At 37.9% G+C, this 27,865-nt stretch overlaps 2 protein-coding genes and 1 long non-coding RNA gene across 5 annotated transcripts in view; 1 reads left to right on the top strand and 2 right to left on the bottom strand.

Annotated features, from left to right (window-relative positions):
• The window catches only part of PIK3CA (phosphatidylinositol-4,5-bisphosphate 3-kinase catalytic subunit alpha), an 81,067-nt gene extending 74,354 nt beyond the window's left edge, over positions 1-6,713 (top strand). For both annotated transcript variants that reach the window (XM_079156345.1, XM_079156346.1), the window contains one exon: positions 609-6,713. In XM_079156345.1, the coding sequence (XP_079012471.1) occupies positions 609-879 (271 nt within the window). In that variant the 3' untranslated portion in view covers positions 880-6,713. The remainder of the gene's footprint in view (positions 1-608) is intronic.
• Positions 1-27,865, bottom strand: part of LOC306671122 — a 376,374-nt gene that overhangs the window by 72,007 nt on the left and 276,502 nt on the right. The gene's annotated exons all lie outside the window — the stretch shown is intronic.
• Positions 1,577-21,367, bottom strand: KCNMB3 (potassium calcium-activated channel subfamily M regulatory beta subunit 3). Of its 2 annotated transcripts, none has more exons than XM_079156375.1 (4): positions 21,125-21,367; positions 14,065-14,256; positions 10,774-10,972; positions 1,577-6,676 (listed from the first exon to the last, which is right to left on the bottom strand). In XM_079156375.1, exons 1-4 carry the CDS (start codon positions 21,184-21,186, stop codon positions 6,608-6,610), a joined length of 522 nt encoding a protein of 173 aa, XP_079012501.1. In that variant the 5' UTR covers positions 21,187-21,367; the 3' UTR covers positions 1,577-6,607. The 2 variants fall into 2 exon arrangements, with proteins under 2 accessions (XP_079012501.1, XP_079012500.1); XM_079156374.1 differs by lacking the exon at positions 1,577-6,676 and adding an exon at positions 8,805-9,986.

The raw sequence follows: 27,865 nt of genomic DNA, 5'->3' as shown, positions 1-27,865 counted from the left end.
TGAAAGGCAGTTTAATTTATTGAGCTAATTAAGGAAGGCCTAAAAAGAAAATAATTCTTAAACTTCATAACACATTTAAAGTTTTTACTTACTGCTGTTTAAATAATTGGAGTCTACCTTCTCTGTATTGGCAAATAATATATAGTGCTTAAAACATTTTTAGTCATACACGTTGAAAAATTAATCAACTATAACTACCATACTTATTCATAATTTTTCTTACCACCTTATGGTACATCAATAGTCTGTCTTAGGTCTTAAGTTACTTTTATAAAAATCTGCTTTATCTACAACTCTGTCTCCTGACCCTAGCTGAAACCCTACAGGCTTTACTATGGACCAGTTCATACATTTAGTAAATATTTTTTAAGCTCCCAGTGTGCCAGACATTGTTTTATGTGCTTGTGATAAAACATTAATTGAAGTCTTTATCCTCATTGAGTTTACTCTCTAGTGGGGAAAAGGAAATAGAAAAGTGCTGGCAAGGGGACGGGAAGAGGAGGGCTAATTTTTTGTCCAAGTAAACCTTTCTATGACATTTGAGCAGAGATCTGAAAGTATTAATACGATTTACACCATACTGACTAAACTGTTTTTACTACTTATAGGTTTCAGGAGATGTGTTACAAGGCTTATCTAGCTATTCGGCAGCACGCCAATCTCTTCATAAATCTTTTCTCAATGATGCTTGGCTCTGGAATGCCAGAACTACAATCTTTTGATGACATTGCATATATTCGAAAGACCCTAGCCTTAGATAAAACTGAGCAAGAGGCTTTGGAATATTTCATGAAACAAATGAATGATGCACACCATGGTGGCTGGACAACAAAAATGGATTGGATCTTCCACACAATTAAGCAGCATGCATTGAACTGAAAGGATAACTAAGAAACTGAAAGCCCAATATCTGAATTCTACACTGCACTGTTAATAACTATCAGCAGGCAAAGACTGATTGCATAGGAATTGCACAATCCATGAACAGCATTAGAATTTACAGCAAGAACAGAAATAAAATACTATATAATTTAAATAATGTAATGCAAACAGGGTTTGATAGCACTAAACTAGTTCGTTTCAAAATTAAGCTTTAGAATAATGCGCAATTTCATGTTATGCCTTAAGTCCAAAAAAAAAAGGTAAACTTTGGAGATTGTTTGTATCTTTTTTAAAAAACAAAACAGAAATCCCCAAAATATATAGCAATGATGGCGAAGGAAAAAGAATGATGTTCTATTTGTCTTGGAAATGTTCTGTTTTGAAATGTGGACACAACAAAGGCTGTTATTATATCAGGGCTAAGTAAACTGGAGCTTATGTTAAATTACGTAAGATTGGAAAAGAATGAAAATTTCTTTTTTTCCCCATTGCTAATCAATTTGCAATTTGAAGTGGGTTTTTTGACTCCTTGTTTAATGAAGAAAGAATGCTTGGGGTGGAAGGGACTCTTGAGATTTCATCAGAGACTTTTTCTTTTTAATAAATCAAAACCTTTTGATGATTTGGGGTCTTATCTGCAGTTTTGGAAGCAGTCACAAATGAGACCTGTCATAAGGTAGTGTTTTTATTGGTGTTTTTGTTTTTGTTTTTTGTTTTTTTTCTTTTTCTTTTTTTTTTTTTTCTGGACAGTATTTACAAGAATCTGACTCTTTATTTCCTAGGGAAATTCTGGACTCCCACAAAGTAAAATAATCATCATAGAAAAAGAATGAGCAGAAATAGTATTTGTTCCAGAATTGTACAGTGTTCACCTTAAGTTGATTTTTTTCTTCCTTTTGCAATTGAACTGAATACATTTTTCATGCATGTTTTCCAGAAAATAGAAGTGAGTATTAATGTTATTAAAAAGATTATTTTTTTTATCAAAGGCTATTTATATTATAGAAACTATCATTAATATATATTCTTTATTTACATAATCTGTCCCATAGTCATGCATTGTTTTGCACCCCAAATTTTTTATTGTTAGTAGCAGCATGGTTAGCTTTTCTCTTGGTCTATAGATGAGGCTCAGGCACTCTCTCATTAATACTAATACCCAGTGTTTAACTACTTAAAGAAAACAGATTGAACTTCACCCTCTTTCCTTTTATTTCTTTCTGTTTTCACGTGAATCCCTTATCTTCCACCCTTTTGTAGTTAAGTGGCTCAATCTTATGAAATCAGTTACCAGAATTAACACAATTTAGACTATCGTCCTGATTGCATAAACCCCTCTACTGAGGTGTGCTCATGAATAATACTTTAGAATATGGAAGAATAGAAACCATGAACTTTTTACCTTTTTAAGCTATCTACCCATATTTCAATGATAAAAATAGGATGTTAAACCATTTTTAAGATCATGTCCCAGTTCCAAATGATCAGGTCTCACTCCAACTTCATTAAATCTCATTTGAGCACATTCTAAAACATTTTTTAAAACATTCACCCAAGATGTAGGAACTAATGCTAGTCATCATTCTAGAATCTGATATTTTACTCAGTGTTTGAAATGAATGATTAATGTCCTAGGAAATAGCTTTAGCAAATGTCCAGGTGCCATGCCAAAAAAAAAAAAAAAAAAAAAAAAAATAGTGCAATAATTTATTGACAGTTTTCTAGATTAGGCATATTATTGGAGAACAACTTTATAAAGAGTGCACATTGTATACTCTAGTAAAACAGCATCACTTTAAAAATATTCGTCTATGAAATCAGATACTTATAATAGAAGTCTTGAATAGTGAACAAGGGACTCTAATACAAATACTCTTAGTATCTGGCTGTTCTAGAACCCTTAAAGGGCATAATAACTGAAGATTTAGGTACTTCACTAAAGCATGTATATAATATTGCCAAGAAGAAAAATAAATTCGAAGATTAGGTGAACTTATCTCTGTAAACTGTCTTGGAATAGTTAAGCAGAATTTAAACTGTTTTAAGCAGGAAACCAGCTAGATTCTTTTGCAGATACAAAATATCTCATAACTTATTTAAACTTCACAATTACATTTTGTGTTATTTAGCTATATGCAGTTGATACATACTAACATCCCACCCTTTTCTGTATCAGGGATTGATTATAGGAAATCTCAGTGAAATGGTACAAATCTGAAAATTTGGTGGAAACTGAAGAATTAACAGAGAACTGTGTATTGCCAAGTGCCAAAAAAGCCTTGAGCCTCCTTGCACAAAATTTGTATAATTTTTGCTTTTTTTCACAGTAGTTCAGATCATTGCCCTTCATTCCCCCAGGACTCCTCCACCATAAAAACAAACAAGCCACATAGCTTATTTCATCATTTACATTTATTTTCAAAAGTTATTACAACCAAATTAATTGTGTTTGGAGAAGTATAAGACAAACTTGTAAAGAATACAGATTAAGTGATCTAACTAAAAAGAAAGGAGGACAGGAAGTGTTCAGAAAGGCAAGACCAAAAATTGAAAGCTGCATGGGGTGATGAGATCTCTTTCAAGTCAGTGATAATATAGCCATTTCCAGGTACTTCAGTATCAGAGAGCAGTTCCCATAGATTGGTCAGTTCCTAGAGCTGACCATCCTTGTCATTGAATGTGATGTAACTGTTGGCTCTGCAGTTTCCTTAAGTCACTTGAGAAACACTCCTTCAATAATTATTTTAGAGCGGAACAAAGCTCATCTAAAGAAAAAAAAACCTAATTTTACATTGTAGCAAGAAATAATCAACTGTTTGAAAGTCATGCTTTAACTTTTTACCATATTCTCAGCTATACAAAAACTTTTTTTTAGGATTTTTAGACTGCTGTTAATTTGAAATCTGTTAATCTTACTGTGAGATTTGTTTTTTTTAAAAAAAGATGTTTCTAATTGGATTTTTTAAAAGAAGAGTGTAATTTGGTTGCTATTTTATGATAGAACCTAGGCTTTTTGTGGTTCTTAGTGTCCTCTGTAAAACTTAGTTTCAAAGTAATCAACTTCAAAGTTTTTCCCTTTTATTCTGCTTTATAGTACAAGCCCATTAGGAAATGGGAACCTGGTGAATATATAATGAATTGTAAAATATTTTAATGTGTAACTTTTTCAACTGTGAAACTATGACTATTGGTTTTTTGATGAAAACAGCTGCTGATAAAGTATTTTGTGTAAAGTGTAGTTCTTATTAATCAGGAAAATGATGGCTTGATTAGATTGTGTATACCCTCTTGGATTTATTTTAAATGAATTGGTAATTTTCACATAGGTAAAACACAGTCCATCTGTGTTCTTTTTCCATCAAAAACTGAGTGATTTGGCATTATAAAAAAAACTGTGAGCAGCCTATTTTAAAGGCACCATGGAAATGTCACAGCACATAAACTTGGATTTGTTTCTTTACATAATGATTTTGTAAATCCGTTTAACTCATTTGGATCAGTAGTCCATGCTTGCCAACTCTTTGAAGAAATTTAATATCCAACAGTATGTTAAAGTTAGGATGTGAACTTTTTCTGAGTATCATAACTTCTTGTTTCTGTGTCTGCACAAACTACAGATCTGGGCTGGACCCACACACTCAGAGTCCACCTTAAAAAACTATTGTGATGTCAAAGACATCACTAAAATATGAGCAATTTTTAAAGGCAATATGTGGTGTTAAAAGATTGTGGTGCTTCTCCTATTTATTTAAAGACAACTTTCATACTTCAGATGTTTTTGAGAAGAGAGGAATATGAAGGGAGTGGGCAGAACAAGGAGGAGATGTTCAAATGAATTACATTGTTTATATCCATCCTGGCTGGATGGAGCATGTCTAAGAGAAGGCTGAAAGTTGTGAGAATATATTGTGCACACCATCAGGGAATCAACTCTTCATCGAGGATGGGATTGTGAAGGCCGAATTATAAAATTCAGCATTGACAGTATCCTCAGATAATAATTCTTGGTGACAAAATAATTACAGCTGGGCTGTTTTTAAAGTAAAACACAAAACCATTTTAATTATCACATTAAAAATTGTAAATATATCTTGTATGCCATGGCCTGGGAAGCCTGTTTTCTTTTCTTGTAAAAAATGATTTCCACTCTCTGAAAATATGGGATTAGCTCAAGATAACTATGGTCCCAATAAAATTGGATGGGTAACTCTACCTCAGAAGGTTAATGGGGAAAAAATTAGATGAGTCACAATTCAATACTTCAGGCTTTTATGTTACAGACGTTTTGCAGAGCACTGTATTTTAGGCTTATAAAGTCAGGTCTTGTTTTTAATGGTGCAAGAAACATTAAGGAAAATGTTTGGCTAAAATGTAATCATTGTTCCAGCCATTTAGAGAAGGCTATAGTGCAAGGAGGTTCGTGGTCCTAGGTTCTTGATTTGGCATTTTAAGTTCATTTTGTTCTCTTTTCTTTTTTGTTCATGCATTTGATATGTGTATTTTTGCACACATTTCTATTTGCAAACACTGCTAGACCTAGTCAAGTGGGATCTTTCATAAAAGATGTAAATAAATACATAATTCAAAATTTCAGAAGAGTTTAAAGTTTATTAGGAGTCTCCCTAATGGAGTAGTAAATAAACTGATTTTATCATTCAACTACTCCACTTGATGAAGGTTTTGCACTTCCTCCTTACTAGTGCAGCGCCACTCCTTCTTCTTGGTTTTACATATGTTAATATACCAGCCCTGCTGGTTAGCAGGAAGCGAAAGGTGTGAGCCATAGGGATATTTTCTGACTTGATTTTTACGTGACTACATATAAGAGTTTTAGTGGGGGGGGGGGGGGGGAGTAAGTTAATCCATTTACGTATAACATAGTTAGATCTGATTTTTATTACCAACAGTAGACTTCATTCTTCATGTTGGTAAGTACAGAAAGAAAAGTTTTAAAATACATTTGGTAAGACAAGTAAAGTCTGAATTTTATCTGCAACCTCATTTAATCTGTCACTACAATAATTTTGTGACAGAACCAGGTGTATTTTTAGGTATTGCTATTTTGTTGATCCTTCTAAGTTAGCAAGGAGGCAGAAAACCTTCAATGTCTGATATTAAAATATCTTTAATAAAACTAAAGTTCTTAATTCTAGTGCAAATTTCCAAATGTGGTCATAATCCATTAATTTCATAAGAAAAAGTCCCTTACCAGATTTAATTTATGTCCTAAGAGTAGTTTGAGGACTTGGCCTTTATCTGACTCTAGAAATCTTTTTGGCTATGGAACCCAAACTTTAAATTGCAGTTATTTATTTCAGTCTTTGGACTTAAATTTGGTTAAATAAAATGTTAAGGAATATGTCCTTTTGGAACATAACACCTTAATGTCTTGGGAAATGTAACACTACCAGAAGACTACTGACACATCAAATGTTTATCTTAGAAGCTTCAACAAGGAGCTCAACCACCTTTTTTAGTCCCACTAATTGTAGCAAGTCTGTTTCTCTTTATTTTGTTCATTTAATGAATTGAAGTCCTGTGGTATATTGCATTAGTTCAGAGACAGATGTTTTTAATGTTCTTTTAACGATGGCCCAAAAAGTATTTGACACAGCAAGATGCATGTGTTATTATATCAAGACTATAGAATAATACAGTATCACTACATTTAAGACCTCTTCCCAGCCTTGCTATTCATAGCAGGAAGTTTGGCCTGTGACTGCACTTATTGTTTGTGCTCATCAGAAACTGTCAATGTCTGCTTTTCTTTAACTTTGCAGTCTGTAACATCACGCTGTTTATTAAAAAAAAAAAAAAAAGAAAACAAAAAACCTTGACTTGTGTCCAAACAATCCTTAGTGTATTATGTAAACAAAGAGCTGTGATAATTCTATCTTGCCGTTTCTTTTGAAAAGAAAACCAGTGTTGCTAATGATCAAAATTTAGCTGAATTTGATTGAAAACCTGAAACTATTATGCCTTAAAAGCCAATTTTTCTACCCTGGTAAAGTGATGAATATTAGAGAAATGTATGTTTAGATATTAACTTCCTTTAACCATAATTTTATACTTGTACTTTAAGCAGACGTATATGTATGTACACACAGGTGTGAATGTATGTATGTATATATATAGGTAGATGGACTTTTTTCTTCAACAGTTGAAGACCAGAACCTAAAAGTGAAGTTAGAAACGAGCTGATTTTGCTTTCCGTTATCATTAAACATTGCAAAGGGTAAGTCTGGGCTTTTCTTTGACTGGTAATGCACCTGGACATTAATACTTAGTATTTATAAGCAGTTAAGTGTATCATTGCTTAAATTCTATTGATTTGCCAAGTGGTTTAACATGAACTTTAAAGCGACTTTGTTCTTCAGGTATAATGTCTCTCTTTCCTGGGATAAACCAAGTAACCACATCTGAACAGAAAACAACAATGATCAAAGCATATGCTTTAGGCTTCAAATTAGTAGTTTTAAATTTGTTAGTCAGAAGAATTGCACATTGTTAAGGCAGAAGTCAAATTTATTGAGAAATAGAATAGAGATACAAACTTCATTTAAGAAAATTACATAATTTCCATTTCCTGAATGATTTAAAATAGACATGCATACATTTTATTACAGGGAAGTCTTTGGTATACAAAATAATTCATCAAAACTTTATACCACACGTTCTGGACCTTAAACGTATGTCACCTTTAGCCAAGAGAATGGAGTGGGGCAGAGGGAATTCTCTCTTGCAGCACTCTTCCCTAGCCTCCATGCCCACTGTCCAATGAAAAGTACCAAGGCTGACTATTGGAACTCAAGATTTTTTTTTTGTTTTTAGCTACTAACATATTTGAGCACCACTACTAGATGTCACTGAGCTTTGTGTTTCATTGACCCTACTCTGTTTATGCCTTAGAAAAACATGAAGGAAGATACCTATTATATACATGAAGAGAGAGAGGTTCAGACAGCTTTTCAGATTTGCCCAAGAATATGCATCTAAAAAGTTGCTTGATGGCTTACAAATTGAAATGAATCTTACTCTGAGATATGTTCCATGCAAGAAAGGTAAAACATCAAGATCATTTGTTACTGGTCAAGTCAGCATTGCTCCATTAAATTCAGTGTATTTACTGGTTTGTGACTTGAAATTAATTGGCAAAAGGTGTTAAACTGATTTAGAATCAAAGTTTGGAGTTTCATTACATCTACACATAAAAGATGCTTTGAAAGTCTGACTTGTGGGCTGGGATGGAGCTCAGTGGTAAATCATCTGCCTCACACAATAAATAAAAATAAAAGTCTTTCTATTCACGATTTAAGATTTTTTGGTCAAATTTTAAAGATGTTTCGAGGCACATTGGAAAATCAGCAAATTCTTTTATATATATATTTTTAGTTGTAGGTGAACACAATACTTTTATTTATTTTTATGTGGTGCTGAGTATCAAACCCAGTGCCTCACACATGCTAGGCAAGTGTAGACCACTGAGCTACAACCCCAGCCCACAAGCAAATTTTTTTCAACTCAATCTGGAAAGCACTTGTGGGAAGAATCTTGTGACACTATTAAAGAACTGCTGACTAGCCCTGTGGCATTTTGCTACAGTATGGATTATCTGAGGTGGATGTAGAAATCCAGTTCAGCTTCTCCTTACTTTATATTTCTAGTCATTTCTCCTACTCCTGCCAGAATGTGCATAGAGTAAAGTGAGCTGATGAAAAGCATAATGAACTAGAAAAATACGTTGTGGTACATAGCAAGGCTAAGTACAAATAACTGTAAACTTAGCTATCTGGTAAGCTTTTCTCTTTTATCATGACTAGTGAAAAAAAATTAAAAAATGGTAAGTCCACATTTTCTGAACCAGGAGAGAGAGAGAGAGAAATTTTGTTTTTTAACCCAGGGGGTCTTAAGCACAGAGCCACATCCCCAGCTCTCTATGTATTTTATTTAGAGACAGGGTCTTTCTGAGTTGCTTAGGGTTTCGCTAAGTTGCTGAGGCTTGCTTTGAACTAGCAATCCTCCTGCCTCAGCCTCCTGAGCTGCTGGGACCACAGGCATGCACCACCACCCCAGCTAATTTTTGTCTTTCTGTAGTAAATGAGCTATTCTTTGTCAAAGTTTGTGTGTGTGTGTGTATGTGTATTTGTTTTTGTATTTGTTTTTTGGGTACTGGGAATTTAACCCAGAGGCACTTAACTACTGAGCTACATCTCCAGCCCTTTTATTTTTATTTTGAGACAGGGTTTCACAGGCTAGCCTTGAACTTGTGATCCTCCTCCTGCCTTAGCCTCCCTAGTCACTGGGACTACAGGCATGTACCACCACATACCACTAAGGATTTCTTTGAGAAACATTATCGTGTGAACTGTACTGCATAGAGTTAGGCTGAGAGTCCAGTGCTCAGTAGATACCTTGGTTTCCATACTGACAGATTCTATTAGGGCTAAACTTAAGACACTAAGAATTACTACCTTGAACTCATTTCGCCCTGTGTGCTTCATTGGCTCTTATGTGGAAAGAGGTTTGGAATAGAAAGGATGATGAATTTGTGCGTATTTATAGAATAAATAGAATACACAATGAAGCTTTTTAAAAATGTCTCCCACATGAAAATATGATACTTAGCTTTGTGTAATTAGTTTAATTGGCAGGCAACCATAATTAGGTGTTCAGTTGCAGAAATCCCAGTATAGGAGGCCAGTGCTTTACTTCAGCCACCATCTTAAGATCTCTCTGGTCCTTCCTTTGTTCCTCCCCATACTCTGCAGTTGGATTTGCTGCCATCCTGTAGAGTGTACTCTGCCACCTACCTCATCTCTGGCTGAAGTGCTGTATTTTTCACACCGCAGGGAAAGGTACTGTGTCAATCTCACCATGCCAACAATCAGGGCACCACCTAGCAAAGTCAGTGAAGGCCAAAATAAACAGTGGAAGAGAATCATGTGGTCATACTTTTTTGTAAGAATGACATCTTCAGATTGGCCATCTGGACTGTAGAAGCATGAAAATGGGGTTCCATTTTTGTGATCGAAGAATTCCTTTATGTCCAGAGCACTGTTGAGCAAATCATTCCTATCTTGATGGCACTTGGGTGTATAAAAACACTAGGAATATGGAGGAGGAAAAAGATAAGGACACTCTCACTAATACCAAGCAACAGTTTTAATTCTAAAATAGCTTCAGGCTAAAGCTTTGAGTGAGATTTCAGTCTTAGAAGGTGGTTTAATATTACAAAGCTCATAAGGAAAGGTTGGTAGGAGAGCACAGTGAAATGGCCATTTCCAAGTGCTAAGAAAAAAGCTTGAGGTTCATTACCATATCCGTTAGAGGATTGAGGAACTGTGTTAGGGGCTAAGAAATGTTTGAGACCTTAAAAGTTACTGCATCCAAAATAGAAAATAACTCATCAGATTGAAATTAGTGCTTAAAGATACTAAAATGTAAATGTCAATCTAATACAACTTCTATAAGTGTAAATATAAATTTTAAATCCTTTTAACTAGTGTAATTTACTGAAATCAAAATTGTAACAATTATTTAAATTTAATAAGAAAATATACTTGCTTGACTTAAGGTCAACTGTGAGTATATTTTAACATTTTTTGATGTGATAGAGAGTGGGAGCTCCAAAAGACTGCCTACTAAAAAACCTGCTCTTTGGACCAGCCTACTAATTTCAGATACCAAAACTGGAATAATGACTCTCCTTTCTGTACACCCTGTTTGCCCTCCAAGAATACTTTGTTTCATTTATCCTGACTTGACCACTTTGAAAATGTTTGCTAGAAGAAAACAGATTTATCCCTACAGATGGCTCTGGGTTCTGCACCCTGCTAGCACAGTCTGTCATGGAAGGGTTGTAAGAAATCCATTACATGAACTTAACATTACCTTGGAATTGATCTGAACAGCCTCTTCATTATAATGCAGGAGAGCTTTCTGACCTGAATGGGTGAGGTTCACAAACACCTGAAGACACGGGTACTTCCCCTGGCCTCGGCAGTCCATGCCACAGCTGAAAGCACAGTCCAGCCAGTCCTCCATGATGTGCGTGTGGATGGTAGTGCAGTTCGACTCTTTGCGCTGAGTGCTTCAATATGAAAAAATGAATACTCTTCACTTACAAGGAATTTTAGTTTCACATTTCTAATGTGGTACCCTAGGGCATTTTGTCAAAAGGACATCACAGAAGCCATATAATGATCAGGGAGGGGAGTGTGCAGAAAGTAGGGATGGGATAAACAAACAGCAGATGGTCAAGTTCCATCTCAATTTTGATCCTACTGACATATTTCTCACTATGCCAACCTTAAGATCCCCTTAGAATAATGGTTTTCAAAGCTCAGTCACCTGAATGTGTTTGGTAGAAAAAAGTATTTGTGTACTCCAGGGCTTCACTTCCAGAGATTCTGCCTTAGTCTAGAGTAGAGGTCCAGGAGTCTCTATATTGGATAGTATTTAAGATGCACGTATTTGAGAAACAGATTAAGTAGTGTTACCCTAAGTGCTGTGCTGTGCCACCAAGATTCACACTCAGCATCCAACTGGCTTGTCCTCATAATTGCCTTTGGATTGAGTCAACTATAAGGCTTAGTCAACAGCCTACAGAAAGTTCTGCTATCAAGACATAATTCCATATACCCACTCTGCTTCCAAAGAGCGAAATACAAACTTACAGGGAATCTCTATTACAATACCTACCACATTTTTGCTCTCCGAAGTTCCTTAAAGCCAAGAACTCTATCCTGTTCGTCTTTAGGTTTCTCAGGGTGTAAGGCACAATTCCTCACATCCTAAATGATCCATAAGGGTTATACCGAATTAGATTTTACTTGAAAAACAGTCCTTGAGAATTTGCACGTGCTACATACACATAATGCCTTAGATGCTATGGAATTGGTAGATAAAGTCCCTGCCTCAAAGATCTTGTGGTGGTATTGACAAAAGACTTATACATATGAAATAATTAGGGAACAAGCCCAAGATAGAGTAAATGAGACCAAGAGGAAATACAGGGATTGTTATGGGACCAGCTCCTCACGCAGCCTCACACATCAAGGTGGGCCTCCATTTCCTCTTGCCTGAAACAAGTTAAATTAGCCAGCTTTAAAGTCAGAAGCCTGAAAAGCATTGTTTAGCTAGATTCATACCACACTTCCTAATACCATGGACCACAAATAATCATTTTTCTTTATTAAAAAACAGGAGACACTGAAGTTTAACCTGACTGACCTCCAGGCCCACAGCATAAAAGCCCCTGGGGGTGGGGCAGGGTGAGTCGAGTCGGAGTCTGTGATATGAGGGTGTTCAGGAGCTCGGCTGCTATTGCTGGTTTCTAAGGTGGAGGACAATGGAGCACAGGAGCCAGGACTGCGGCAGCCTCCTGAAAAGGTCCCCAAAAAGGTTCTCTCTGGAACCCCAGAAGGGAATGCAGCCAGCTGACGCCTTTGTGTTAGCCCTGCAACACCTGTATCAGACTTCTGATCTACAGAGATATAAGATCATGAATTTGTGTTGCTTTTGATAACTTGTTACAGAGGCAACAGAAAACTAATATAGATACTGCAAACCAAAAAAAATATAAAATAAAATAAAAAATGGAGGTAGACAGAAAAATTATTGGGCAAGTGAAAATTATAAAAACAGAAAAAAAATTCTTTCATAGGTTTAGCTCTGGCCTGCTGCTTCACTAAATTAGCCTACTACTTAAACTAGGCATCTCAGAATGATATTTTAGAGTTGCTTTCTTATCTGTTAGAACCTAAGTTCTATAAAGCTGGGGCAAATACAAATGGTAGGATTTGAATCTCCCTTGAAAAGTTCAGAAAGCTCTGCTGTAAAGAGTGTGACATTGTGTCCTGTGCACAGGAGCCAGGTTAGAACCTTTCAGCTGGAACCAAGAACATATTTAGAACTAAAAAGTGAACACATTCTTTCAATAGTATTGTGGGTGTTTTTGTCTACAGCTGTGACAAAATCCATCACTTGATCAAAAAATGAGGGATTGAGATCATGAAGATGGGCAAGAGCTACCCGAGGCTTCCTAACTACCTTATTTTATGGAGCAGAACTATTTGAGATGGCACAAGATGAGAAATGTGAACTCACTACTCTTAAGCATTCACTTTATTTAACCAATTTCCAGAAACACTTAGAGAAGTAAACCTTAAATATGAGCAACAGTTTGGTGCCAGCTTACATAAGATATCCTCAAATCATCTCCCAAATAGATTTCATTTTTCAAACAACCTGGTCTGCCTGTGCACACGCACATTTATTCAAATATGTAAATATATGTAATGCAGTTATATTTAAAAAATAGACGAGGAAATTGGAGTAACAGGAAAAGAGAAAGCAAGAATAAAATCAAGATTGAGGTACAAGCATTGAACCTGAGGACCATCAGATCCCTTATAGTTAACAAGAACTGAGCACTGAGTTCCTAGCAGCCAACTAGAAGTATGATTCCTGGCTTCCTCGGAATAAAAGTGATCGGGAACAGAACCAGTTCTTCCAGTCCTAATATCAGAGAAAAAAATTTCCCTGGAATACTTCTAATAGCAGCACCATGAGTTTAGTGTCCTCTGCCTTTTCTCCTAACACTGGTAACTCAGGAATGGCAGGGGATGAATCTGAAAAAATAACACAAGTAGATCACTCACTCTCTTTCCCTTATTGGAATCCTAGGCCTCTTCCCATTCTCCCTGGGCTGCCTTTGTCCTTTGGAGGTCCAAAGTGAAAGCATCCTTTGCTTTTACATGCATTTAATAAGGAAGCAAGTTTCAAGAAAGGCAACTAATATTTATTGAGCAACTACTATGGAGTCAGGTAGACATTGTCAAATTTGAAAAACTTTCATTGTGTTCACATAGAAGGGTTAGCATTTCCCTGAAAAATTGACATTTTAGAGGGAGAATTTGTCACCTAAATGAATATCTGACTTATAGGTTATGTTTGGAGGTAAATGTGAATTATGAGATTGGGTGGGAGAGGGATATCTTCCACATTCTTACCACTTCACTTCCCACACCCAACTGCTTCCCAACATGGAGAGAAGGACAGGTGATTGCACTTCTGCAGAAGAGCAGAGACTGGAGAAAACTAAGCCAGCCTTCCCACCTTTACCATTGTGCCTGAGTCTGATCTGAATCGTAAACATAGGATCTCATGACTAATTCTTACCTGAGCATGAAAGGTTTTAGGATGGTTGTTCCAAGCAAGAAGAACATTAGGATGGAGAAACCCATCATTGCAAACCCTAGCAGCATGGCTCTGTCCTCTCCAGCACTGGAGGGCAGCTTCCTGTGCACCTCTGGTGAGTCTCCATCCTTATAGTCTCTGTGTCTCTTCTTCACCGAGGTAGGAAAGGCTGTCCTTGGGAGGAAGTGATGGGGGAGATTGAGACAAGCTGTAGACAAGTGGCATTTACCAACACAGGGAGTAGGGGGATAATCCCATCTGCCACCACCTGAAGGTTATGAACAGGCTCCAGGCAACACAACAAGATCCCCCTTTCAGAGCATGGTGGGAAATCCATCTAAATAAGCTGCAATGGTGTGTTATTAAATATTTTTAAAGATAGAGTAACAAACAAGTCTGAGTTCTGTGGCCTGGTAGAAGTCTTTAGGGTTCTGTGTAATCAATGACTATAATTTTGTTTTATATGAATATGTGTTATAAACTGATTTATCTTTCAGGGATATTGCACATCCTTTCTGAAAATATTTTTTTACATTCTCTTATGGATTCTGTGTGGTAAGAATGACAGAAGTTTCACATTCGGAATTAAGAGCATCCTGAAGCAGTAGGGTTTGTCTCACATGTTGGCAAGGCAGCACCCCCCGCACTGGGCTTCCTGACCCATGGCCCAGTCTACTGAGAATTATGAAGTTTTCACTGCCGTCTTCTCTCTCCTTGTCCACTTCGCCTCTCCATCTGCTCACTGCTCTGCATAAGTGTCCCTGTGTTTCTTCTCTCTGCTCTGCCTGAGAACCTGCTCCAGCAAAGGATGTGATAACTTATTTCACAGTGGGGTGTCTAGTGAACGGTAAAGTCCAACGCAAAGGTCACAAATTGGTGGCCCATGGACAGCATGCAGCCCATGAATATGTTTTATTTGGACTTCTCTCTGGATTCTTTTATTTTCTTAATGTGGGATTAGTTGCTAACACTTCAAAATCATGAGATTTCTCATAAAAATGCCAATTTCTGACTTTGGATAAACATCACAAGATCTACATTCCTTCTACCCAGGCCAAGCAGCGGCTGCCCTGTGGACAAACAGTCCCAGAACGTCACATGACAGTGTCACTAATCAGCCATTCCCAGCTCAGAAGCCATTTGAGTCCCAGGGATATTTCTTTTTTATGAGGATTTATGAATTTATAAGCCAAACAAATGCTTATAATAGTAAAAACTCAGGCTCCGTCAAGCTGCCTGAAAACCATACTAAATTTTGAAGCTAAACAAAAACCTTATCAAGAGAATTGCTAGTTTTTGTTTTTTTTTTTTTTTTTCCAAAAGTGCATTTCATATTTTATCCCATGTCCTTGCCCTTTCTTCTCCCTTCTCTTCTGCAGCACATTCAACCTCTAAAGAGAGCAAGGAGCATGTCAGGCAATCCAGAACGCCTTGGGAGCCCCCACTGGAAAGCAGTCGCCTCCAAAGATGGTGGCAGCACTCCATTGTTCACACCACTTCAGAGAATGAGGAACCTTCTAACCCCCTTTGTACTTTAGTATGCTCTGTCTTCCCACCCTGAGAGAATGGACACAGAAAAAAAATTTATAAAATTTGAGACAAAATATTTTTAACTTATCAGCAAATCCAATGTATTATTTAAGGAAAGAGTTTTAGCCCTAAGGTGAAGTTTGAATATTTTTTGCAGTTTCCAGCACACAGCACCCCGCATGTGCCCTTTGCTCTGACACTGAACATTAGTTGCTCTGTGTCGTAAGGTATGTGGAGATTTATTGCAAGACACCCTTGGAATCCCTGGGTGAAGAGGCCGATGATGAAGCCCCATAGCATCCCTAATACATTCACTAAATATGCCCAATTATACTGTGTGTTACATGGAACTGGCATAACCTGTTAGACTCTGATATAATGTAGGAATAAGAACTGCTAGGATACTAGAACAGGCTTCCAATTTTCAATATTTCTGTCTACCTTGTTCTAAGGTTTTACGAAAAATTGACAACCTTATAGATACCTCATGAAGATGTTATTTCATGTTTGGGGGAAGGGATAATATAATCATTTAAAATTAACACATATGGACTGGGGTTGTGGCTCAGTGATACAGCGCTTGCCTAGCATGTGTGAGGCACTAGATTCGATTCTCAGCACCATAAATAATAAATAAACAACAAACAAATAAATAAAACAAAGGCCCATGCACAACTAAAAAAAATTTTTTTAATTAACACATATGCTGAGAGTGGTGGCTGCACAACTGTCACACCAGCTACTTAGGAAGCTGAGGCAGGAAGATCACAAGTTCAAAGCCAGCCTGGGCATCTTAGCAAGATCCTCTCTTACAGTGAAAAATAAAAGGACTGGGATATGGATCAGTGGTAAATAAAGGAAAGGGGGAGGGAAGGATAGGATAACATAAAGGGAAGATCAGTGATGTAGAAGAAGATCAAGAGACAGAGTGGAGAGATGGGTAAAGGGAGGCAATGCAGAATAAATTTTTCAAAAATCATGTTATGGGCATATATAAATATACCATGGAACTTCACCTTTATACATAGGTAGAAAGAACCAATCAAATAGAAATTAATAAATGAGCAAAAGGAAGTCTAATAGAGGAATGAGGCTGGGAGGCTGGGATTTCATGAACTGAAATCAAATTCCATGTATGTATGAATTTGTCAGGATGGACCCAAATACTATGTATGACTATAAATCTCTAAGAATTTTTTGAAAAAATTTAAATGAAGTAAAACGTATCTGTAACATTTGAAGAAATAAGAGGATTGCAGATATCAAAGAGTAATAGACGCTAAAATATGAACAAGCTAATACTAAAGAAAAACAAATAGAAATGAAAAATAAAGTAGTTGAAAGTAAAAACGTTGTGGATATATTTAATAGTTAATTAGATACATCTGAAAAGATAATTAGTAAACAGAAAATGGATCTGGATCTGAAAAATAGCCAAAGTGTAATGTAGAGGGATTTTAAAGTGGAAAATATGAAAGAAAGGTTAAGAGACATAGAAGATAGGTTGAAAAATTCCTAACATGATATCTATTCAGAATTCCAGAAGAAGATAAGTTAGAAGCAATATTTTAAAGAGAAAATCAAATTTCAGAACTAATGAAAGGCTCAGTGCACAGATTCCAGGAGCCTGGTGCAATGAAATAAAAAGAAATTCACACCTAGACAGATCCACAAAAACAAGGGGGGGGGGGGGGAGGGGACTTAACAGAAGCCAAAGAAAAAAACAGATTAATTTCAAAGGACTCATAATTCTTTGTCACAAGAATGGAAGCCAGAGGACAGGAATATTGTCAATACGCCGAGAAAAAGTAACTACAAGTTTCTATACCCAGCAAAACAATTTCTCAAGCCCACGTGTAAAATAAAGAAATTCCAGACACACACAAAACTGAGTTTGCCCTCATACACTCTAAAGGAAAAGGGTAAGTAGTTATTCCAAGTTGAAGGAGAATAATCCAGGAGGCAGAGCTGGGATTTCACCAAAAATGAAGAACAAATACAGGAATAAATAAGTAAAGATATTGACTGTAAATAAATAATAATCATCATTATTATTACATTAAAATGTTTTATGCAGAAATAATACATGACAAAAGCATATAATTTAGAAGGGGGTAATTGGGGTAATGAGGGCAATGTGTTCTAAATGGCTAGAAGTTGGGTAGGGGGAGATAAAGACATTGATTTCACTTTGGTAAGTTCTGGTCTGCATGTGAAATTTCTGCAGTAGCCCTAAAAGAGTAGAAATAGGATACGTAATTTCTAAACTATTAGAAGCAGGGGGAAATCAATCTCAAAGCAAGAAGGAAGAAGAGAACTCTCGTGGGAAAGACAGGACAAATAACACAAATAACCTGATAGAATAATGGTATTCTATCAGTATATCAGAAATTATATTAAATCTAAGAAGATTGATTAAGTTAAAAGATGAAGATTGTCAGACTAGATTTAAATATGTTTATATTTTTACAAGACACATCTGTGTACTCGCAGATACAGAAAAGTTGACATTTATCACACCAAGTATAACAAAAAGCAAGCCAATATGAACCTTAAGATTAAAAAGCTTTGTTAGAAAGATAATGACATTGATAAAACTTCAATTTACCTGGAAGATAAAACAATTCTAATCTGTATATACCTAATATTATTGCCTCACTGACAGAACTATAAGAAGAAACAGACAAAATCCACTATCAGATTATGAGATATTTTTATATACTCTCTCAGTAATTGATAGCTCAATCAGACAAGTCAATAAGTAAATAGATCTGAACAAAGCAATTAACAAGCTTTACCTACATAATAGATATGGACTACTGTCCCCTGCAGAATGTGGTCTTCTCAAGCATATATGGAACATTTATGAGATCTGACCACAAACTTAGCTGTAAACAAACACTCAAAAATTGATTGAGGAGGGCTGGGGTAGAGCGCCTGCCTAGCACGTGTGACAACTGGGTTTGATCCTCAGCACCACATAAAAATGAATAAATAAAATATATGTATGTGTCCATCTATACGTAAAATTTTTTTTAATTAAAAAAAAATTAGCCGAGGATTTGTGCAAGCAACATGCCTTTGTATGGTCTTTGTAAAGTTAGAAAACATGGGAAAGTCTAAGGAAGAGGGGAGAAAAAACCCACAATCCTTCAGAGGTAATTCCTGTTCATTTACAGGGTTATTCCTTCCTTTCTCTATATTGTTTTAAATGAATGCGATCACACTAGACACAGTTTAGGTTTTTAATCTTGTATTTTTCACTTGCTTCCCATGTCATTAATTATTCTTTGTAGCCATTCAATTGGCTACACGCTATTCCATCAGAAGGATATTCTATCATTTCCTTAACCCTGTCTTTATTGTTGAATATTATTACATTGTTTCCAATTCTCCCAGACCACAAACAGCCCTATAATTAACTTTGTGGTATTTACAAGCACCTTTCATCCAAGGACCTCAAAGCACTTACAAATGATCTGATTCTCTCTCTGGTCAGAGATATGAGAGAAGGCATTTTTACTCCTTTTCGCTAGTACGACATCTCCACTTCTAACCAAGGTATTTCCTGGAGAGGTTTAGTTATAGTCAAGGCAGAGTCCACCCTGCCGGTCCTCTTCACAGCAGGTAGGACCAACCTTCCCAGACCTGAGCACAGCACAGCTCCCCGGTGCCTTCTGGCTCAGCCCCAGGCAAACTCGATGACAAAGCTCAAACACGCTCATCTGGGTGTGAGCCGGACAGAAACCAGCAGCCTCTCCCTCCGACACTGAAACTTGTGCAAGAAGTGCTCCTCAGAAACATGCTGTGGCTCATCAAACTTCATAATTCACCCGGCACTTACTTCATATATGCATGTAACTCCTAAGCATGGGGTACATTAAATTAATATCTCCCTGTAATTTGTTTTTGTTGCAGAGGAGACTTTGGCAATTATTTTTACCCTTCTATCTTTTAATGACAAAATTATTTAACGACTTCTTTTGAAACAGCAAAGGAGGTTGAATAAAGTCAACATGGTTCATCAAGTTCAGCAAGAGGAAAGAGCAATAATTCAATTGTGCGTTTCAGAAAAGAAAATGAGGTGCTACCTTGCTTTGGAGTTAATATGACTCTCTTTCTATCTAGTTAATTGGGCTGTGTACAGGGCATTAAAACTTGTTTTCTTGCATGTTTGCATTTGATCGTTTGCCATGCAGTGATTCACTTAAATTGTCTACTCATAAAAGTATTTGCTCATTTCTAGGAGAGAAGAATCCCTCTCTCCTCGTGCTCTGTCCATTCCTTCATCCCCAGACCTCAGCCAAATCCCTATATCTCCCTCTCTGCCTGTGTTCTCTCTCTCAAATACCAATGAGCCTAGTTAGAGGACAGTGAAGTAGATAAAGGTGATGGCATTGCGATCTTCAGTGTTTCCACTTTCTCACCTCCGACTCCACTTGAACCTCTTAACAGGTCAACCAAGTTTTCCCATGGAGAACTTGGTTGTAACTGGCACCTCTCCCAAGAACATGATGACATGCTTTTATTCTCTCATTTCTTGAAAACCCTCTGGTATTGCCCCTCTCCTGTTTTGGTGACCACTGCTGACTGCCTTACCGCCCCAATCCCAGAGTAGAGTGGGTGCCGCTTCACTAAGGGTTCTCAGCTTCTCTGCTCTGCATTCCCCTGTGGAGAAAAGAGTGCTGAGAATAATTGATCTCACTTCCCCCTTTATGGAGTGGAGGAGGGTGGTTAATAACAATAGATGAAATGTACACAGAATCTGATGATCTAGCTGAGAGTGCCTGGTGTGTACATCACTGTGCTAGGGCGTGTGGGTGTCCATTTCACAGATAAGGAAGAGAGGAGGTGGAGACAGGTTAAGTCACTTGACCAGAGTCACACGGCTTGCTAAATGGTGGAGCTGTGATTTGAATCCAGGGCAGTGACCGGAAGGATTCACAAATAGGACCAAATACTGGTGTTATTTCCTCATTCCTTCATTCAACCAAGAGACATTGATTGATTGAGCACTAACTCTGTGCTGGAGCATATTTTAGTGCTGGGACCCAGAGGTGAGTTTTTTTTTTTTTTGTTTGTTTGTTTGTTTTTTTATTTTATTGTAATCAAATGGGATACATGTTGTTTCTCTGTACATGGCATAAAGGTATACCATTTGTGTAATCATAAATTTACATACAGTAATGTTGTTTGATTCATTCTGTTATTTTTCCCCTTCCCCCACCCCCCCACCCCTCTTTTCCCTCTATACAGTGCCAGAGGTGAGTTTTAAAAGGCCCTGACCTTCAATAACTTAAAACCTAGGGAGGAAGTCAACAAGAAAGGATGCAGCCTATGATGTCCCCAGCACTGCTGGGGAAGCCTCAGAGTTACCATGAGAGGCATGGCAAGTGAGCATCCTTAAAGCACAAAGACCAAACCCAACCCCCAAGTTCATTACGGCCCACCTTGTAACCATTTCTTCGGTAAGATGCACCTTATAGGCTGAGAGAGTCTGGTGGTGACTTACCTCCCCTGGCACCTCCGGCTGCCCTGGAGTGTAATTTGAACGGGGATGCTGAAGGGCTGCATGATAGCCTCATGCAGGGGGCTGGCCAAAATGAACTTCCTTCACCTGAGTCTTGCCCTCTGAGGGCTGGAGAAGGGTGAAGCTGAAGCATCAACGGAAGTGGAGTCCCAAAGGGAGCCCCTAATCCCCAACACAGCAACAGCCATCAGAAGCCCTGCTGCTTCCACAGCTGCCAGCCAGCTAGAACTTTCCTGGAGAGGTGGGAACTCGGGGCAGCCTGGCCCACATAGCTCACAGATTCCTGCAAGGCGAAGCAGTCACTCCTAGATGCTCAAGAAGAACCTGTTTGGTTTTCTACAGACCTCTCCGCTACCAAATGCCTGGTGCCTGCCTCCACCTAATCACCAGAGTTTCCGCTTCACCAACTAGGTACATCGTCATAGAGACCAAAACACTTGTGGAAAGTTCTGAGGCCCAAGGGACCCTACATAATTGGTGAGGGACATACTCTGTACAAGATTTATAAGAAGAGGAAATATTTGGCTTTGGTCACATTTCCTTTTTTAACAAACAGCCTTAGCATGCAAGCTTAGAGAATGCTTTTTCTAGTTAATTGCATGTTCTGGCTAAGAGAATTAGCTTTTTATATCATAGGTGACTTCCCCAAGACTCAAAAATCCATAAAATAACTCGCTATTAAAACTATCTAAAAAGGTGCTGTATCAAACATCATTTTATCTTTGATGATTTAAAAGGCATTCGAGGATATTTTCATACTCTCAAATTATGCATTAATTACTAACATACAGCATTGTTTCCTGAAATGTGGATGATAGAGTGCTAAATAAACTTTTGCTGTGTTTGGATTTTTGTTTTGTTCCGCCTTTGTTTGTTTGTTTGTTTTGGCTTTGTTTTTTGAACCTAGGAGTGCTCTATCACGGAACTACATCCCAACCTTTTGTATTTTTTATTTTGAAGCAGGTTCTAAATTGCTGGGGTCGACTTTGAACTTGTAATCCTTCTCCCTCAGCCTCTGGAGTCACTGGTACTACAGGCATGTGTCCAGCTTGGGGTATGTTTTTTAATTAAGGCAAAATTATCTTTAACATTTTCCAAAATGTTGGTGCAAACAAGAATGTAAGCATAATCTCATACATAAATATAGCTATATAAACTTACTTGAAGACATTTTAATATTATTTAATGAAAATATGCATTTGTATATTTCTAATTTGTATTATTATTCTGAGTTATAGACTACATCCTCTGTGAAATATTTGTTTTTAGTGAACTGAAGCAATTTAGAATAAAAACTGATGGCAACTAGATTTTTTTTTCTTCTGCCTCCTACTTCCACCTTAGCCTTTATATATGATAGCTTTTGTTTTTTAGATTTAGATGTGCTAATAAATTCCCCTGAAACATGAAACATAACTCCCTCAGAAGAAGTGAATGATTTGCTGCTACTTGTAGGTAACTGATTCAACCTCAGAAATATGGTAATTTTTTCAGCCCATGAGACCCTTCCTTTCTTTTCTTTTTCTTTCTTTTAGAGGGGCTGTAACTATGTTGCCTAGGCTGGTCCCAAACTTCAGGCTCAAGCAGTCCCCACTGCCCAGCCTCCTGAGTAGCCAGGACGACAGGAATACCCTGTCATACCCAGACTTGCACCTGCCTTTACAGGAACCTCCAGGTCATTCTTATCTTAAAGTTCCAGTTCCAAGTGAAAGAAAATAGTCATGCGCAATCTTTAAAAATTTTTCGTAAAAGGGTATGAGAAAGGAAAGTAAGTTTTTAAAAATCATTTTTAGTCCTCATTTACAAGTTCAGATGGACACTGACAGACTCCTCTTGGATCCTCACAAGTGTGGGTCTAGTTATATCATGAGTATAGTTGTCAAAATTGGCTGTCTGAAACTGACCTCAAATCTAGCCTGTGTTTGGTTCTTTTCCCTTTCTTTTTTTTTTTTTTTTTTTTTTTTTTCTGGGATTTAAACCCAGGGAAATTTATCACTGAGCTACATGCCAATCCCTTTTTATTTTCAATTTTGAGACAGGGTTGAAATTGAAGGGTCAAGTTGCTGAGGATGTAGCTAAATTGCTGAGGCTGGTCTCCAAGTTGCCATTCTCCTTCCTCAGCCTCCCCAGTTTTGATACAGGCAGGTGCCACCATACCCAGTTCACCTCTTCCTTTTTAAATAGGATCAAGATAGTGAGAAGGCTTAACATCACCTCTTGTTCTTTGATTTTTTTTTTCCCTTCACTTGGTAGTGTCTGGCCACTCTGCACACCTACACCCCTCTCGCCCAAAAGCTAAGCCTGCTCCACACACATCCAGGACTCCTGGCCCAGAGAAGTGGGTATGAATTGCAATCCTGGTGTGTTTGTTTGGCAACACGGCAAGGCTAAGCAGATAGAGTGTGGAGATGAGAGACACCCTGCACTCGCACAGCATTCCTGGTCCCCAAGACTCTCCTGAGCTCCTGCCTCCTCCTTCTGATTACTGGCAATCACATCCTGCTCCACAAAACAACAATAAGGGATCTGTCAACCCACCATGTGGGTCTCTGACCCTGAGACTTTGAATATTAGGTTGAAATCCAAGCTTTGCAACTTCAAGTAACCCTTTAAAAATTCCCTGCCCTGGTTTTCTTCAGTTTAAAGGGAGGAAATAAAAACTCAGTGTGAGCTGCATGAGTATGCTAAGTCTAAGTGTCCATAAACTGTCGTGAAATCTATATATGAAAGCAGGTATTATTGCAAAATGCTGTCATGGTGAAGTCCTGGCTCCAGAGTCCTAGTCATTTATTTTGCAGTTAATAAATGCCTTTCTCAAGGGAAGAAAAGGACCCTCTCTCCATTTCACCATACTGAAGAAACTACTTCCTCATTCTTTTTCCATTATCTCAGTTGCACACTAGTTATTATAGCTAGGAATTCTTTTGTAGCTGAAATTCTCCATGTTCATGAAAACTCTGTTTCCACATTTAGAGATGCACAAATCATTTACATCCTAAAATGTATGCAACGACTCATGTTCTCTGTGTTTTTGTGTAGGGGAACAAATAAGCCCTAACTGAACAGTCATCGGGATGGGGAAATTTTGCTGATGTGAGCAACAATTTAAACTATCAAAAGTCAAGTCAAGCAGGGCGCAGTGGTGCATGCCTGTAATCCCAGCAGCTCAAAGAGGCAGAGACAGGAAGATTGCAAGTTCAAAGCCAGCCTCAGCAACTTAGCAAGGTCCTACATAATTTAGTGAAACCCTGTCTCGAAATAAAAAAACATAAAATAAAGAAGGACTGGGAATGTGGCTCAGTGGTTAAGCATCCCTGAGTTCATCCCTGGTACCAAAAAAAAGTAAAGTTCATATCTGATCTTACATCCTTTCTGTAGGAAAATAACAACAACAAGGAAGTATGGTCTATGCCACACACTCCTGAAATTTGGGACCTTCCTTTTCCATTATCCTAATCATTACCTTCAGCCATCTTTGCTCATCAAATGGGTAGTTGAACCTAAGAACTAGGTCCACATCTGAAATACCAGCATCACCTCTCTGCAGATATTTTTCTCTCCGAGTAAAACTAATGGCTAACATTTATTAAGCACTTACTATAAGCCTGGCACAGTGCTAAGGTCATACATCCATTCATTCATTATGGGAAACTTTTCTAGAGCACAGAGCTATGTTGACTCATACAACCTCATAAGAAGCAGGGAACTGGACCTATCCTGGCATCCAGACAACTCAATGGACAATTGAAGCAGAAATTAATAAAAATGATAACTGAAATTGTTAGATAGTTCAATAGTCCTCAATTTATGGTCTTGTTTGAAATCCACTGTGACCAAGTCTTCACCAAGTGGCACTGGGTACAGACATTTTCTAGTATTATAAATCAAAGTATATTTGGTTTGAATATGTGGTGTCCCCCAAAAGCTCACATGGGAGCCAATGCAAGAACAGTAAAAGGTGAAATGATTAGAGTATGGGGATAGTAACCTAATCAGCAGATAATCCACTGATACGGATTAGCTGGGTAGTTACTGTAGGCAGGTAGGGGATGGGTAGAGGAGGTGGGTCATTGTGGCCACAGCTTTAGGGTTTGTATTTTGTCCCTGGTGAGCCATGCTCTCTTTGCTGCTTTGCTGGCTGGCAGTCATGTCCTGAGCTGCTTTCCTCTAACACGCCCTTTTGCCATGATGGTCAGCCTCAACTTGGACCCAGAGCTATGGAACCAGCCAACCATGGACTGAAGCTCTGAAACCATGAACCAAAATAAACTTTTCTCCTCTGCATTGTTCTTGTCAGGTCTTTTGGTGAGAGCAGTAAAAAGTTGACTAAAACAAGGTAATTGTTCTCTATATAAGTGGTACTAAAATCCAAGTATGACCTATAAAATACAGATTCCTGAGCCCAATCTCTAGTGTTGTTGATAAAAATATTTAGGGGGGGATGTAGGACCCAAAAACTTAATTTTTAAAAGTCCTTAACACAGTGGTCCTACATTCAGACTTTGACAAACACTAGGTCACATTATGCATTTAATAAGCCCTGGAGAGCTGGGTTTGCAAAACTGAACAGCATTTCTAATCCCAGATGTTGCTACCTCTCTGGAATATGGAAGTTGCAGATGATTTAATATGCTTTAAGGTCTACCTTTAAGATCCCAAAGTATCTGAACCCATATTTGTTTGCACAGAATAAGTATCTTCTCTTCAGTAGTCACAACGTACAAACATTGGCCCCTCAGCTCTGTGTGGTGGTTCTCAGCTAGCAAGAGGAAAGAACGCAACCACTGCCGTTCAGCCTCACTTTTCCTAGACAAGTAGTGATAACTTCAGTGCCCTGAGCACCCATGTGCCAGGTATTGTGCTTGGTGCTCTGGGAGCATTCCATTCTTCAGCCAAGTAACCCAAGGAAGTAGGTACTGTACTCATTCTGCAGATGAGGACACAGAGAACTAGAGAGGCTGAGTTATTGCCATAATCACACAGCAACAGTGGGTAGGTCCAACACTCCAGAACACATCAGATTCAAAAGCCCCTGCCTAAGCCAGCGGTGGTGGCACACACCTGTAGTCCCAGCTACTCAGGAGGATGAGGCTAGAGGATCGCTTGAGACCAGAAATTAGAGGCTAACTTAGAGATGCCATCTCAAAGGAAAGAAAGAAAAGGGCGGGGGGAGGAAGGAAGAAAGGAAGGAGAGAGGGAGGGAAGGAAGGAAGGAAAGAAGGAAGGAAGGGAAGAAGGAAGGAAGGGAGGGAAGGAAGGAAGGGAGGGAGGGTGAGAGGGAGGGAGGAGGGAGAACACCCATGCTTTTATTGACATTAATATTCTGCCTCTTTACTTGGTGGCTTAGGATAAGGATATGTATCAAACTCTCAAGGAATCGACCCTTTTGTCCCAGGAATGTTGCAGGACAGGTCTTCATACAGATGAAAACATTCATAACTTTTGCTAAGTCTGGATGTCTTTTTTTTTTTTTTCTGCAAAGAGAGAGCCTACAGAGTGGGAGAAAATCTTTGCCACTCATACTTCAGATAGAGCAGTAATTTCCAGAATATATAAAGAACTCAAAAAACTCTACACAAAGAATACAAATAACCCAATCAACAAATGGGCTAAGGACATGAACACACACTTCACAGAAGATCTATAAGCAATCAACAAACATATGAAAAATGTTCACCATCTTTAGTAATAAGAGAAATGCAAATCAAAACTACACTAAGATTCCATCTCACCCCAATTAGAATGGCGATTATCAAGAATACAAGCAACAATAGGTGTTGGAGAGGATGTGGGAAAAAAAGTACACTCATACATTGCTGGTGCGGCTGCAAATTAGTGCAGCCACTCTGGAAAACAGTGTGGAGATTCCTTAGACAACTTGGAATGGACCTACCATTTGACCCAGCTATCCCACTCCTTGGCCTATACCCAAAGGACTTAAAATCAGCATACTACAGAGTTCATAGCTACTCAATTCACAATAGCCAGATTGTGGAACCAACCTAGATGCCCTTCAGTTGATGAATGTATAAAGAAATTGTGGTATATATACAATGGAATATTACTTTACTCAGCCATAAAGAATAATAAAATTGTGGCATTTGCAGGCAAATGGATGAAATTGGAGAATATTATGCTAAGTGAGATAAGTCAATCTCAAAAAACTAAAGGACAAATGATCTCACTGATAAGCAGATGATGACACATAATGGGGGGTGGGAGGGGGGCAAGAATGGAGGAAGGAGGGACTGTATAGAGGGAAAAGAGAGGTGGGAGGGGTGGGGGGAGGAAAAAATAACAGAATGTATCAAACATCGTTACCCTATGTAAATGTATGATTACGTAAATGGTAGGCTGTTACTCAAAAAAAAAAAAAAGTCTGGATGTCTTGATTACTTTTAGATAAATCCTTGTTTCTGACTTGATGAAGTCCCCATGGCTTGGCAAGTGATATCTGGTCATCCATTCTAAGGCATCCTTAAAAATGATAGATTAACTCCTGTTAATAAGAACCCCAATAATCTGAATTGTCCATCAACTAACTTTTTTTTTTTTACTTTTATTTAGTTTATAAGGAGAAAAAGACACATAACAGCAAAAGAAACCTACATCAGATATGCCTAATTTTTAAATTAAGTTTCTCCAGGAGAAAGCCTGGAGGTCAGCAGTGATCAGACAACTCTCGAGTTGCAGGTAAGACAAATTGGTGGCAGACACCTTTGT

Source organism: Sciurus vulgaris, assembly GCF_902686455.1.
Source record: "Sciurus vulgaris genome assembly, chromosome: 10".
Taxonomy (NCBI): Eukaryota; Metazoa; Chordata; class Mammalia; order Rodentia; family Sciuridae; genus Sciurus; species Sciurus vulgaris.
Note: the sequence above shows the minus strand (reverse complement) of the source record. Positions and strands in the feature narration are given on the sequence as shown.